At 42.8% G+C, this 15,293-nt stretch overlaps 1 protein-coding gene across 2 annotated transcripts in view; it reads left to right on the forward strand.

The window, feature by feature from the left end:
* The first annotated feature begins 391 nt into the window (after positions 1-391).
* The window catches only part of lrp1bb (low density lipoprotein receptor-related protein 1Bb), a 262,657-nt gene continuing 247,755 nt past the window's right edge, over positions 392-15,293 (forward strand). For both annotated transcript variants that reach the window (XM_042221787.1, XM_042221788.1), the window contains exon 1: positions 392-1,028. In XM_042221787.1, the coding sequence (XP_042077721.1) occupies positions 938-1,028 (91 nt within the window). In that variant the 5' untranslated portion in view covers positions 392-937. The remainder of the gene's footprint in view (positions 1,029-15,293) is intronic.

Below are 15,293 nucleotides of genomic sequence, written 5' to 3' on the forward strand. Positions count from 1 at the left end.
ATAGGTGTGGGAGACTGCAGTGTCTGACCTAATGGAGGTTCGGTCAGTTCATTGTGAAAAACAAAGAACACATAAAATCACATGAACACAGAAAGTTTGGTAGCTATTCTTCACACGGCCTTGCTTTTACTAAGCATCAGTCTCCATGCATGCCTGGAATATGTCACACATTCCTGTTAACATGCATCAAATTGGTCCCAAATTCGAGGACCAGCAGAGAGTTCCGTTCTGACATTAAGCCGGAGTAAGTCCTGAATCACTGTGATATACAGTAACGAGGTGCCTGTGCTTTGCATCTATGCTAAACAACACCTCACTGCAGTGGTCTCTTCAGTGCTTTTTGTTTTAGCTGTGTCTGTGCAGTCACTCTGGATGCTTCACCTGAGAAAGGCTCTTATTTCTTCTTAGTCATGCACCTTTTTCCCCCTGGATGTGCTTTTGCATAACTCTGTATTTGCAGTGAAGTCACTGGTCTGACGAGATTGCTCACATCTCATCCTACATCCTCTGACTTTTTCTTCTTTTTAAGGACCCCCTCTGCACCCCTGGACCTCAGGCTGACACCCACCCACTCCACTGACTGCACAGCGAACGGATTTGATTAATTTCAGGCGAGCTGCGCCACCTTGACGGCATTTAATCACTGAGAAAAGACAGGAAACGTACTCATTCCTTATCCTCCTGCTCTCCCACCCCGCCTCTCCTGTCCTCTCCTCTCTCCTGCCGTCTCCGGTGCGTCTGTTCGCTCTGAAAAGCGGCGGTGTGCGTTTGTGGAGGAGCCGGAGGAGCGCTGCACTGTTCTGCGCACTGGTTCCGCTGGACATCACCGAATAACGGCGCTCGACAACCGGGTGGTGGTGGAGGGGGAGACTGGACCCGGACCCGGAGCAGGAGCAGGAGAAGCACCGTGGCTCTTTACAGCCCGCTCTCCGAAAACATGTCGGAGTTTTTTCTACTCGCCTTTCTAGCCCTGTTCTCGGGATTATTTCCGTGCGCCGAGCCCTCGACGGTGTCGGACGAGGAGAAAGGTAAGGAGCCACCGGGCCGCCGGGAATGCGCAGTCCGGTGAAACTTGGCAGCGCGGGCCGCCTTTAGTGCAGTGTGGGCGCCGTGACGGGCAGCAGCAGCTGGATGTGAATGTGTTTCTGAACGATGGAGAGTTGACGGTCGGTGGCATACCTCACTAAGTCCGCTCGTCTCTGTGTGTTGTAATTGAGGATGTTTCACTGTAATGCCCCCCCAGCTGTTGGACCACAAATAACGATACCACCTGTGCGGTGACCCCCCCGAGCGTGTGTGTTGCACCGCTTTCCCGCGTGGGCATTTTCAGGAACGTTCCCGTGGATATACCGGGATAGACTCGGCGGCTCTGACTGCAGGTGCGTAGCAGTGCTATCCTCCAATGCAGCAGGTGACCAGAGCCGAGCCTGGTGCCGGAGTGCGTGCTGCCTCTCCGGTATACCTGTGCCGTGCGGACGCGCGGCGCAGTGGCTCCGTGCTCGGGTAATGTCGGGAATCATTTTAGGTGAATCTGAATTCCGCCACACAGGCTCGGGGAAATCTAAAAATCCGAGTCACAGAGCAGGATCCCCGAGAGGAACGAAGCTCCACCGAGCAGGCACTGCCAGGATTTTATCGAGTTAAAGCGCATATTAGGCTCGTGCTATTTGTTAAACAGCTGCATTCATAGACAGGAATTTATTAAGAGTATGCAAGGACGGAGAATTTCTGAAAACCCAAAGGAGGTTATCTTTTTAATTACACAAAATATTTGTGATTTAGTAGTTTGCATGTATTATTGTAGGGTCTACCTTACAGTATAAAATAAAACTGGATTGAAGTAGTTATCCTTATAGTCAAACATCAACTTTTACTGTGAACCTTTCAAAACTCCCATTTCAGGACTTACATGTTGAGTCAGGGGCTGATTGCATTAATCGTCCCCCAAAGACAAACTGTGGTAAGTGTAACATGCAGTTGTAAGGAACATGTTTGCATGCCCATCGATTTGTTGTCAGTGGACATGATTGCTTCATAGTTCTCCCACTTTCTGTTCCCCAGCAGACACATCTTTGTCAGGGCTGCTTTGCTTGTTGTGAGACCTTCACGAAGGAGACTCATGAGCCTGCCTTCCAATCACTGTAAATCACCAAAACCAACAAAAAACCAGCTACCTTTCTCTGCCTCCTGCTCTGTGAGGGTGGAGGTGGAGGTGTGGCTTGAATCAGAGTAAAAACAGGTATCATAATGGCTCATCGAGCTGCTGTAACAGTATTTAGAAGGACAGCAGATAGGATGGGGCGGACTCACAGACACAAAGGTTCCAAATTTACTTTCAGAGAATCCGAGTTGGAAAGTTGGACCCTGTATCTCTGTGTGCTGTCCTGCTCCATTTGTACCCAGGATAAATGGGAGCTCTTGTAGCTGTGTCTAAATGGACGGTAATGATAATAGCGTTTCATTTTTCTTTCAACACCAAAGCTGGTTTTTATCCTAATTAGTCTGAAATTAATTTGCTTTGTGGTAGCAGCGTTGTTACTTTGAATGCCAAGTAGTGAGCCTGTGGTTTTCTCTGCATGAATAAAAGGCATTTCCAGAATCATTCCTGCAACGGCACGGGCTCTTTGAAATGCTTCCACCTTGTTTTTCCCCTTTTATCGCTCGCGCCCATCTAACATTGAGCAGACTGACCTGATCGGCTGGTGTGGCAGTACGCTGCTCATCTAACAAAAGGACAGGCTTGGAAATTTGGACACACCGCAGCACTACCTGTTTATTTAATTTCTAAAAAAAAACCAAAAACTGGATGCCATGCACTGACCTCAGCACCAGATAAGCATCACCAGCCGCAAACAGCTCAAGGTTGTTTGTAATGTATACCCTATTTAAGAGACGATAGTATAGTGCAAGGCACATCCACTAATACGAGGGAGGCTGCCTTTAGAGGCTAATTAAGTGAGATAGCCAGATACCATCGCAGAAGTGTATGTAAGTGCCCGTGTGTGTGTGTGTGCAAAGGCAAGCACCAGAATCACGATGAGGGAGAAGTCATTCAGCGTCTGCATTATGTGCAGCTCGTTGGCCAGCAGAGATAAGGACTTTGTAGATTTTCTCAGTTGTGAGCTCCTGAAATGTTACTGTCTAAACACTCATCATTGGACAATAAAGACATAAAACGTGTGACCAGGATGAATATAGTGCTGAAGGGCACACTGTAAGAAATGCAAGATAATTCTAACATTTTTGGACCATTTGAGAAACAAAAGCATGTCTTCGGCATCCTTTTAAATATGTTCTCATTATTAAATCATTGTAATATATTTTTATTTATTCAGAAAAAATTTTCTTCCTCTTGTACATTTTAAAATATTGCTGCAACTATGAATATACAAACTTATGCTTCAGTATATTTCTTACTTTTTAACTTTTAGTGTTTAATGACTCTAATTCTACTGAACTGTTAAAGCCACAGCGTGCTGCATCAACTGTGCAGGCAGGCGCAGCTTTTGTCAGGCTGACGGGTCGATACGAACAGCGAATGACTCAGAAACGAAGCTGAAAGCCTGTAAAGCTCCTCTCATCTTTTCTGTATGCATGTGAGACTGATAGTCATCGCTCCAAAATGCTGAACTGTTTTCACCTCCACTGCCTGAGGTGACTCTCAGGGAGCATCGTGGGCTTAAGATGATGAGACAAAGTTCCTGACTCTGAAGTGCTGAAGCAGGCAGAAGTGGCCAGTATTAGCACCACGATCATGACAGCTCAGCTGAGATGGTTAAGGTACGAGAAGGCACAAGAAAGTCTGCCAAAGAGGACCGCGTACGGCAAGAGCGCCAAAAGAGGAGGCTGATGTAAGCACTGCTACCTGCAGTTGTTACCGAAACGTTTTCATGTCGAATTGCACGACTCGTTTCGAACTGCTCTGCTAGACCTTGCAGGATTATGCAGAGGCCATTTGCTAAACCACACAAACCTATCAGTAACCTCAGGAATCTGCTCCTGCTCAGGCACAAATCGGAGCAGAGGAAGGCTCCAGGACTGATTAGCAATTCCAGAGTTCACAAAAATAAACTTGAGACTGAAAGTGTGATGTACAAACTTTATCTGTAACCGTGCTAACAAAAACAGGCGGGGAGGAGAACATGAGTGCAAAAAGCAACCTTGCAGGAGGGAACAGTTTAATATTGTACATTCACACATGAAGGTGGGCAGACAGGTACACGTGGCGAGGATAGCAACACATCTCAGAAGCCCAACCTGAAGGGGCTGATTTGGCTGTAGCGGCAGGAGCGACTGTGACAGGAAGCCGAGGGTTAAATAATGTAGGGTTACAGGAACTGTTTGAAAAATGTTCGCCCTGCTTAATGTCGCCTTTGTACCCTTACTCATTCAACAGATAGCTAGGACACAGTAAACTGTGAGTGGACTTTATAAATGGATATTATGCAAATCACTTGGTTTTAGCACCTTTAAACAAACAAACAAAATAAACAGACATGTTCCATGTTCTCGTTGGCGTTCTGGAAGCTGGTGTTATATGAAGATCAGGGTGTTGTTTTTAGGGGAGAAATATTAGATAGAGACTAGCAGGTGACCTTCAAAGGTTGGACTGAATTCTGTTTTCATAGCTGCTTTACGTCTTTTTCTGGAAACCATTAACACTAGAAGAGGCCTCCAGCTGCGAGGGCTCCTTTGTAGCTCAATTTTCTGTCCACATCCTGTTTTGACAAGGCAGCAAAAGCGTGCAGCTCAGCAAGCGGGGATCTTAAGGACTGAAATAACCTGCAATCACCTGACTGCTCTGATGATTTAAGAAATCATACTGGTAAAAACATAAACACAGACGCAGTGTGCCGTCGAATGCATTAGCCTGCGCTCTGTTAGCCAGGAGACATTTGTGAAGTGGTTACTGGCTGCTGCTGTTGTTGGCATCCATGAGTTGTGCTTCAGGTGCTTTTTGTTAAGTATTGCTTCATAAGTTTGTCTTGGCTAGAAAACCAGACAAGTTGTCAGAAAAAGCCTGTCAGCTCGTTACGTCTGCGGAAGGTCAGATGCAGGTATATATGAGCACTTCTTCGAAACCTCTGTATTTTCTTTTTCCTCCCAGAAGTCCTCTAAACATCATAGTCGTGGCAGGATTTCTGAGGTTTGTTTCAGGCAAGTGCTTAGACTGCATTTTTGCAGGGTGGCATTCAGTCTTTTATGAGCTATGTAAAGACATTGAAACAGCTGACACATCTATCTGGTGATGTGAGCTAAGTGCTGCTGTCATTGAGCTCTTACATCTATCTCAGGGCAGAGGTGAAGCATGGCCTCGAGCTACAGTCGAATTCAGTGATCCGGCCCCGCACGCCTCGTATGGAACACAGTTATTGAAGGCAGCTGTTAGATTTTTGCTCGTGTCACCTTTAATATCAGCTCTCACAGTCTTAATGGGCTACAATTGAATAAGTAATGCAGTGGGCTCAGGTTGTGGAAGCCACTGGCTGTAAATTGACTTGTAGCATTGATTATCAATGGGAGGAGGAGCTAGATTTCTGACCCACATGATCTGTTTTGGTTAATGTTCTGGGAAGACTTAATTATGTGGGTGGCATGGGGTTTGATATTAGATTTTTCCAAAATGTTACATAATTTAAAAGGTGAATATTGAATCAGCAAGTTTGTCTTTAGAGAAATCCCCTGATGCTGGCGTTGAATCTAAGAACTTAACTCAGCTGTATACAGATGTGGTTCCTCTTATAAAAAACTTCTGAATGAATTATTAATGCAGGAAAGCATTACTGCTTTATTGCCAAATATGCTAATGAAAGTAGGGCTCATATGAGCAGTAGTGGGATACGCTGCTGCTCTCATAAGTCGAGTTAAGTATGAGGTCATCAGTAGGTGACAGACACGATAGAACACATCATAAAATGAAATGTAAGGGTGAGGTAATGTACTTTTAACATGGAAAAAAAATCTATGCACCAATGAGACCATCTGCTAAAATGAACAATGAAACAGGGATGTGTAGCTTTGACCAGCTGTATAGTAAAGGTTAGAGTTAGTATGCAGCTGAGTGTGGAGCTCAAGGTCTGAGTTAAGCAAACGTCTTTCTTGAGGTATCCTAAGGGGTGAAAAGTGCCTCCATCGCAGGCTAAAAGTATGTCTGTCAGTTTGAAAGGGTGAACAGCTAGCTGGATGGAGGCAGCACCCTGAGGAGATACAATTGTGTGCTCAGCATGTACAGACGTTCAATGCAGCAGCGGTGGATTCTTACGCTGTAAATCATACTGTTGCCATCATCGAGTTCCTCCATTATGTCTACACGGGCCTACAGGAACCACGGCGTGCTTTGTTCGTTTGACATCATTTGGCAAAATGCATGAAAAAACGAGTGCATGAGACAAACCTTTCCCTCAGTGCTGAGATATAACTGGGACCTTTCACTACAGAGGATGTATGTGGAGCGCTGCTCAGATATGACGGAGGAAAGACCCGTCAGCATCACTAGCTCAACCCGACACTTGACAGGCTGATATTATTGTTACTGATTTGTGTTTAGATAAAAACAAAGCTCTCGGATTCACTATTGGCATGCTGTTAGCTAACAGCTATATATTGCACACATGTATCCAGAAATGACAAATTGAGACAGAAAATGTTCTTAGTATTACAAACTATTTAAGATGATGTTGAACTATTTTATTTTTTGGATGTTTGAGGTCTTACAGACGAGAGCATTCACCATGTATGGAGAGCTATGTCACTGTTGGTTACAGATGTTGGCATATTTGTGGTACAATCTTTTCTGAATTATTAACTTGTAATATGAATAATTAATAATATGATCTCCTGGTTAACAAACGCTTCAACAAGATTTACGATTTGATTTATCACTGTACCTGGGCAGAGAATACTTCTTTTTCATGTTAATACCATATCAGACATTACTCGGCATGTCACCAGAACTGCTATTTACAGTATGTTTCGATACCAAAATTTAAAATTTTTTGTATCTTTTAATACTGTGGATACATGAAAGCATGTACAGAGTAGGTTTGTCAAAAAAAAATTAGACTGAAATATTATATTTATTCTAAAAATGACAAATTATTATCAGATATGAAATTCATTTGTAACAGCACTGAATTACTGAACAAATTATGTTTTCTTTAATATATTAGTGTCATTTATATTATTTCAATTAAAAACTGAACTGAAAAATTTATTTGGATTTACTGAAAAAGTCAAGTAGTTCTATCCAACTGTGTTAAGTAACAAACTTTAGTGCAAAAAATGTCTAATTTTGTGAGGTAAAGACCTACAATAATACATAGAAACCCCAGCAATCAGATGACCCCCTATGAGCAAGCACTTTGGACAGTGGGAAGGAAAAACTCACCTTTAACAGGAAGAAACCTCCGGCAGAACCAGGCTCAGGGAGGGGCGGGGCCACCTGCTGTGATTGGATGGGAGTGAGGGGAAGTAGAAAAGAGCCAAAGATTAAAATAACTCAGAATTAAATGACTGAGTGGAAAGAGGTGAGAGAACTCCTGTGAAATTCACGGTTTTACTCTAAAATGTTGAAATTACTAAACAAAGAGGTATTGAATTGACTTACAAAAACTCAGTATTTCATTGAAATACCAGACATGACTCAAGTAATCTTAAAAAATTGATTTGTTTGATGAGTACACTAAAGAGGAATATTTAGAACCAACAATATATTTCATTATTTCATTTCATTTTCTCTGAGTCAGTTCAATGTTTTAGTAAAAGTTAAACAAGCGTCAGACAGTTTCTTTAGAGTTACTTAACACAGTTGTGTGGAAGCCTTGACATTTTTTTAAAGTTAAAATAAAAAACAACATTTCTTCTCACATCACTGCTGCATGCAGGCAGGTGAGCAGCCCCTCCCCTCACTAGCAGCTGAACACGTGAAGAGTGGTGCAGCAACACGAGGTCGGTAAAGCTCCCGTTTCAACTGCACCAAAATATTGAACAGTTGTAATAAATGTTAACCTGGGTGGTACATGCCAGGTACGCGATGGCTGTTTCAGCCATCTGTTTAATCAATGAGCTAGCATTACGATGCTAGCGTTGAAGCTACTCAGCTGACCACTAGACAGAAACAGTGGCAGGTTACCTTAGCAGCTCCATCAGTGCCGAACCAGGACAAATGGCTGTTGATGAATACATTTACTCAGACCAGTATTATTATAATCATTATTTTTAGAAAGGCTGATTAACTTTCATGGTTTTGAAAATAGTACTGAATATTTTCCGGGTGTCTGTATCAAGTTTGGATCCTACTTTCGTGACGACTCTGGAATAGACCGAAGAACAGCGCTTCACCGTGTCTTAAGAAAATGTTCTGCACAAAGAATTTATTTCAGACACAGAAAAAGAAATCTGGAAAAAGGGTCAACACCAGTACTCCCGACCAATCTGTCGGTCAGTAGAGTTGGTGTCGAGCTCGTCGAGCTCGGCGAGTGGCAGCGGTGGCGGCCAGAGGACCAGAGAGAGGGCTGCTGAGGCCTGGCTGGGGACTCTCTCTCCCAGCTGCCACCTGGCACAGGCCGAAGGCTCAGGGCCCCATCATGCAGACTTGGCTCAGAAAACCAGAACAGGGGAGGGATTCATCCATCCCCCAACAAGCTTCATTCAGCAGACAAACCTAAGGCCAGTTGGTGATGCTGCGCTGTGTCCTTCTTAAAAGAGAAATTGGCACATAGAGTAATTAAGAAATATTGAACCACTGAGGTGTTTCATTTTATACCTCTGCAATAATCCATATTTCTCCTTTATGGCTTAAAACATAAAATGCTTATGCAGAAACGGCTAACCAGATGATATTTTGTCTTTTGCCTGATTTGTTTTTCAGTCATTTTCACAACCCATTGCCTTAAAGACCTGTAGCATAGCCATTAATGAATACGGAGAATTAAATGATCTTTAGTGACGATCCAGGACAGTGCACAGTGTGAGACATTTACATAGGGCACCCGCTATTTATGGTTTCTTGATTAGCGTATGAGCTCAGCAAAGGCAAACACACACACACCAACATGCCAGCACTCGGAGAAGCACATGCATATACACAAATTAAGCCTTTCTACAATGAATGTCTATGCCCTGTCTGTGTTGTGGCTGCCTTCCCTGGCAGAGCTCACTATGCTTCAATCCAGTTAGATGGAGGATAGAAAAGGAAATTATTGGCGTCGTTTTCACGCCTGTGTGCAAAGCCGTGAGTGGCTACATCAAATGTGCAGCCGGTAAAAATCGTGGGCCTGCATTTAGGACATGTACAAGTCAGATTTTTTCCCTGTCGGTTTGGCGTGTATGTCCAAGCTCTGCACTGCACCGAAAGAGCTTTTTGGGACTAAAATATTTGCGAGATTGCCACAAAGTGTGAATAATTTAATGCACTTTAATGGCACGGAGCACGAATTGAAAATCCAAGATAAAACAGTGCTGCTGCCCCTACCTCCACCTGCAGCACGAGTCGGTGTCTCTCTACAGCTGTGATGCTGTTGGCCCGCAAGGATTGAGTTCAGTTTTGTGGCAGCACTATCACTGAGTTACTTTGTGTTAAAATTAGATTGCCAAATGCATCACCAGCAGCTGTCATCAATCTGATTCAGTATGATCCCCTAACATGCTTCCGAGTTGCTATTGATCTCTGGTCTCTGGCACCCTCCTTTCTCTCACAGCGTTGGATTGGGAGACCTATTAACTGCGCTCCCATCAATCACAGTTCACCCATGTTTGTTTGTAGAAGTCTTTGATACGATTAGAGGAGTGCTCTCGAGCTCATGCAGGGTGTTTTTTTCCATTTCCATTTCTTGTGTCAGCTGGTTTGAGATGTACGCAGTCACTCCCTCCCTGCTCTAGTGATGTGTCTCACTGCTCCGGAGCAGAGACCAGAGATTAAGCACTTGGGCCTCAAACATGTCGGCTGTCACAGGTATCTCTCGCTGCTCAGTGCCTGATAAGGGCCACTTGTTTCTGAAACAGTCAATGCCAAGAACAAAACCCAAGAGAAATAAAAACCCTTCTGGACTTAGTGAGATTTAATATGTTTCTCTTAGAAAGCACGTTCCTGTGATTGCTTCTGTGGCCTTGTTCACGTCAACAATTGAAGTTTAGTGCAAACATTTTTTTTTTCCTGAAAAATAATTGGATTTTTTTTGCTGATAGCTTTTAGATTTATCACACCTTTCTGTTTCATGTTAGCTTTGCCTGATTTTACATGCATACGGTGCAAAAACCTGCAGTTTTAATAAGTTATGTCGCGCTAAGTGTTTTACCAACAGTCTGCATGAGAAATTTAAGACAAAGAACGAGAAGCTGTGAAATTGTTTGGAAATGATTTTGTGAAGAATGCACTTCTTTTTAAATTTTTTACCAAGGACAAGAAAACACAGCCGTGAATAATCATCAAACCAGGAGAGATATCAGGCACGCTCTCACAGCCTTTAAAATGATTGAAGTATTCTCTCGATCCTTAGGATGTGGGTTGTGTCAGTACGAACGTCTGTGATATAGTAAAGAAATTTTGTCCACAGATGACGATAAATAATCGTTGAAATTTGCTTTTGTTTCAAGATGTTAAACATGCGCAGAGCTTGAGCTGAACACATCAACGCACATTACTCAAGAAGCAGAGAAACAAAAACCAGCTCTGTCGCACGATAACAAAGGCAATCGCACTCACACGTCTTATTCACACCTAGAATCAGTTCAGGGACTCTGCTCCACCAAACCTTTTAAATGTGGACCTGGTAGGAAATGATAACCACTTTCAAAATGACAATCATCCAGACTTCAAACAAAAAGAACCAGGAGCTAAGTTCATGTTTTATGACCGAGTGAAATCAGATTTAAATGAGAAGAACTAAGAAATAAACATGTTTGTGTAGAAAACGTGTGTGAGTGTGTTGATGATGGAGCATTAAAAAGGTGGAATTCATCATGTCAGAGGAGGCGACTGGAGAAACATTACGTTGGTGTCGTGGTCATGACACGAGGTAATAAACCCTTTGCTTTGTTACAGTCACAGAGGTTGCTGAGGGGGGGACATGACCTCTGTTGTATCCTGCGATTGTGAAGAAACTGGTGCTTTGTAGTGTGTTATTTCCCCGTCCTCTGTATCATCCTGTCTTCCTTCTCTCACCCCAACCAATCACAGCAGATGGCCCCGCCCCTCCCTGAGCCTGGTTCTGCTGGAGGTTTCTTCCTGTTAAAAGGGAGTTTTTCCTTCCCACTGTCGCCAAAGTGCTGCTCATAGGGGGTCATATGATTGTTGGGTTTTTCTCTGCGCTATATAAATAAAATTGAATTGAATTGAATCACACCTTAAGTACGTGAAGACGAAGAAGCATCTCATAGACTCGGAGACAGGATGACCCTGTCCCACAGACACAGTGTAGCGTGTTAGCAGCTTTAACTACCTTGGGATTAGCATAGACAGTGGGTTGACTTTCAGCAAATACACACAAACCATCCAAAAACGTCCCGCAGCAGGTCTACCTCTGCCTCCGAAGCTTTTATATCTCGCACTCCTGTCCTCCTCACCTCGTGTGTCCTGGCTGGGACGAGGCTCTCAGAGACCAACGTGACCAAAGTGTGCAGGGTGGTCATGTTCAGGTCCTCATGGGGAGTCGTGCTCAGTCGTCAAGTTCTGGTATTAATTCTGGAAATTCATAGTTTTCATGTTGCATCACATTGTTATAGAAACACTTATGGGCATAAATCAAATCAAGGCTTTCCCCGATGCTACGTTTGTTTAGCCTGAATAGTTGGAGCGGCTAGTAAAGCGCAGACACAAACACTCATCTCCTGAGCCTGGAATACAAGCTCGGAGGCCAAACTGCACCAATACATCCTCCAACACTGGAAATAAGATTTGATTTGTCCTCTAATCTAAAGTATTACTGTCTCGTCACCGGGGCCCAAGAGTGCTGACTGCAGTGACCCTGAAACATTGGAAATCTAGCTAACAGAATTAATTAGCACTCACCACTGATTTCACAAAGAACGGTTTCTGTGTGTCCTTTAGCTAAACCCAGATCAGAAACATATAGAAGTGTTGGTACTTCAGTCCAATTTCCTTCTGGCAGGAACATCGATGAAAAACCTTCATAAAACACTTTATTGCTAATATTAAAACACTTTATGCAAAGCACAGCCGAAGTGGAGGTCTGTCTGTGACTGTGGTTCACATATCTGTGCTGTTCCTTCTTTTGAGAGGAAATCCAAATATTTGGTGTTTGATAAAGATGGAAAATTAATGTGTGTTTGTGATGTATGTTGCACCAGTGTTTTAATATGAATACAAAAAAAACAGGCGAGTCCTAAATCGACTCTATGCATCGTCATGCTTGGATACTTTAACTTTACAAATTTTAAATTTTTGTTTGCAGTGACCAAAAATTAGAATCTTTCATGCAGTTTGTGATTAGAGTACAGTACAATTAAAATGATTACTCTGGTGGTCTCATCAAACTCAGTGGAGGGTTATTATTGTATTAATACGTCTCTCGTGCCGCTTTTACAATTAGGAAGTATTTTAGGGACGTAACACTGCGATGAGAAAGTGGCACATTGTCTGTGAAATGTTTGTCGCCGTCGGACATCGGACGCCTTCGTGTGGAGGAGCCGTTTATGTTGCTTGTTTGGTGGCATGGGTGTTATCATTGTTGAAATAGGTGATGTTCTATGTTTGCTTTCTCCAGAACTAAACTGATGTGCAAACAGCAATTACTGCGGATGCTTTTTTTCATATCTCTTCTCGTTATCAGAGCTCGTCTGTGAGGGGAGAGAGTGAAGCACACAGTTGGACTCCTGACCTTGTTAAAGTGTGGGGATCTTCCCTCGGGTGGCTTTTACGGCATCTTCTCGTCTTACTGCATTTACATTATAAAATCATTTGTCTTCATAAACTAGTTTACGTGAAACTGATAACATCAGAAAGTAACAGGAAAGACCCTGTAATTAAAACAAAACTACATAACCTGCTTATACGATTGTTTTCCTTAGACCGGAGCATATGATGATGAACCTGAACACGAGTCTGTGGCAGCCTTGTGCACACGTACTGCACAAATCTCTGACACGCAGACTTATTGAGGATAACGAACAACATGAACGACGCAGCGTAAATAGAAAGCAGACTGTAGGCGCTCTAACCTCACACACTCTCACAGTGCACAGGCCATCCTGGAGCTGCATTTTACCCAAGCATAATTCATACCTGCAGCTTTAGGCATAAAAATGTTCAGTAATGATGAATATTCATTGGAGGGAATTTATTTTTAGAGGACTTATTTTGTGTTTTAATCAAAGCACAGTTTCTTCAACGATTAGTCCAAATCCAAGGACACTCTGTGTTTGATCACAATAAAAGCAGCAAATCCTCAAAATTGAAAATGGATCAGCAGCTTTACTGGTTTGATTAATCACCAATCAAAATGATTGTTTATTAGATTCCTGTTAATCAACTAACTGATTAAATAGCTGTTCAAATGGTCATCCTCAGTGAGTAAGGAAAGCCTACTCTTAAGAACAAACTGTATTTTTTCTAATTCCCGTGTTGGTTTATTGTACACATCACTAACTCTCATAATTCTATAAATCTGCCTCCACATTTACATTTTCACTTCACTCGGTAAATCAAGAAGCCCAAAGTTAACTTATATGACAGACTGTAGATTTAGCGGTGATTGTTCTTAGAGCGTCTCATCTCCTGGCTCGTGAGTTTGGCTCATCAGATGAAAGCAATTACATTTTGCCCCCTGTTATTAGCCTTTGAGATTGTACAACAATCAAGATTGCTCTGTCTTGTGTGAATTAATGTCACGAGACACTGTAATGACAGTAATTGGCTGTGTGACTCATCTCCTAATCTTTTACGCAGAAGTAGAAATTACCTGACGCGTAGCTTCTATAACCAAGCGACCTCTCTGGAGATGGAGCTCACCACAGCAGCACATTCAGTGCCTTGACAAGTACGTCTTCCTGACAGGTGTGTCAGGGCTTTTCTCTGAAGCTACTTGAAATCGACTACAGTAGTTTGAAAAAAAAAAAGGTTTCTAAAAATAAACAGTCTTAATAAAAGAGCATCTTCAAGGGCTGTCGTCATCAGTTTTGGCGAACTTGACATGACAGTTCTCATTTTTAGATGGTCTCCTCTTGACCTTAGTCTTGTTCAGCTAACCAACATTTCCATGTCTGACTCATATTTACCACAGTGCTCTGATTCAACACTCATAGCAGCTGGTCAGGACAAGGCGTATCAGCTCCCTGTAGTCTCTGATGTAGTAGCGAGAATCTAAAAATGAACTTTCTGTGCCTGTGTTCTGAGTGCACTGGTTTTTGCTTTATCTGCCATCACGCTAGGCTTCCTGACAAAGTTATCAGAGGTCATGCTCCAGCATCTGTCTGCCCCAGACAATACTCACACGGGACATGTTGCTTATCGCTGAGGTTACAGTATCCCTAAGGAGGCACCAGGATGATGTCTTTTGCTCAACTCAACTTGCCACATGTAACCTGGACAATGTCTAAAAAATGTGTCAGACTGCATTGGTAAGTTTAAAAATTAAGGACATTATATCAGCTATAATCTGACAGTAAAGGACTTATTTGTTCCTGCTACAGGTTAAATAGAGAGACTGTGCAGTCAGGATTTACTGAGGACCGGATACAGAGAACAGGTAGCATGTAGCTCCACCTCACCCTCTGCTATCACTCTGCATGTCCTCCTCCACCGCAGCGACTCGTTTCATCTCTTTTGTTAAATGGCTACAAAAATAAAGTGTACATTTTCACTACCTCCCAGCAGCCACATTGTGTGACCTGATAAAACCAAGGTCACGGTAATCATCTCTTTAGTCTCTTGACCTTCGGGCAGTATGATCATATTTGCAACCATAAAGTACTTTGAAAGTCTCTCACTCAGTGTTATTGTAGTTTTTCACTTGCATGCAAACATGACGTTGTGTGCGTTTTGTTATATCATAGAATATGAAGCAGTCAGTTCCACACGGTGAACAGATATAAAAGGGAAAAGATGTGTAGTCTGATTACTTTAGATAATAACTCCGATTATGTATTACAGCTGGGAGAGAATGTGCAACATCAGTATCAAAACTGAGACAAAAATACAACAAACACTGATATTTTTGCAGATTTGAATACTTTGCAGCATGAGCACAGCCAGCGAGTCTGTTCTGCTAGCATTGCTTAAATCTGTATTCTTAGTGAACGGCTGCGAGTCTGCGCAGGATTTGTGTCCTGTAGCCTCA

This window comes from Haplochromis burtoni, unplaced genomic scaffold (genome assembly GCF_018398535.1).
Source record: "Haplochromis burtoni strain Fernald_Lab_line unplaced genomic scaffold, NCSU_Asbu1 Contig_74, whole genome shotgun sequence".
NCBI classification, from domain to species: domain Eukaryota; kingdom Metazoa; phylum Chordata; class Actinopteri; order Cichliformes; family Cichlidae; genus Haplochromis; species Haplochromis burtoni.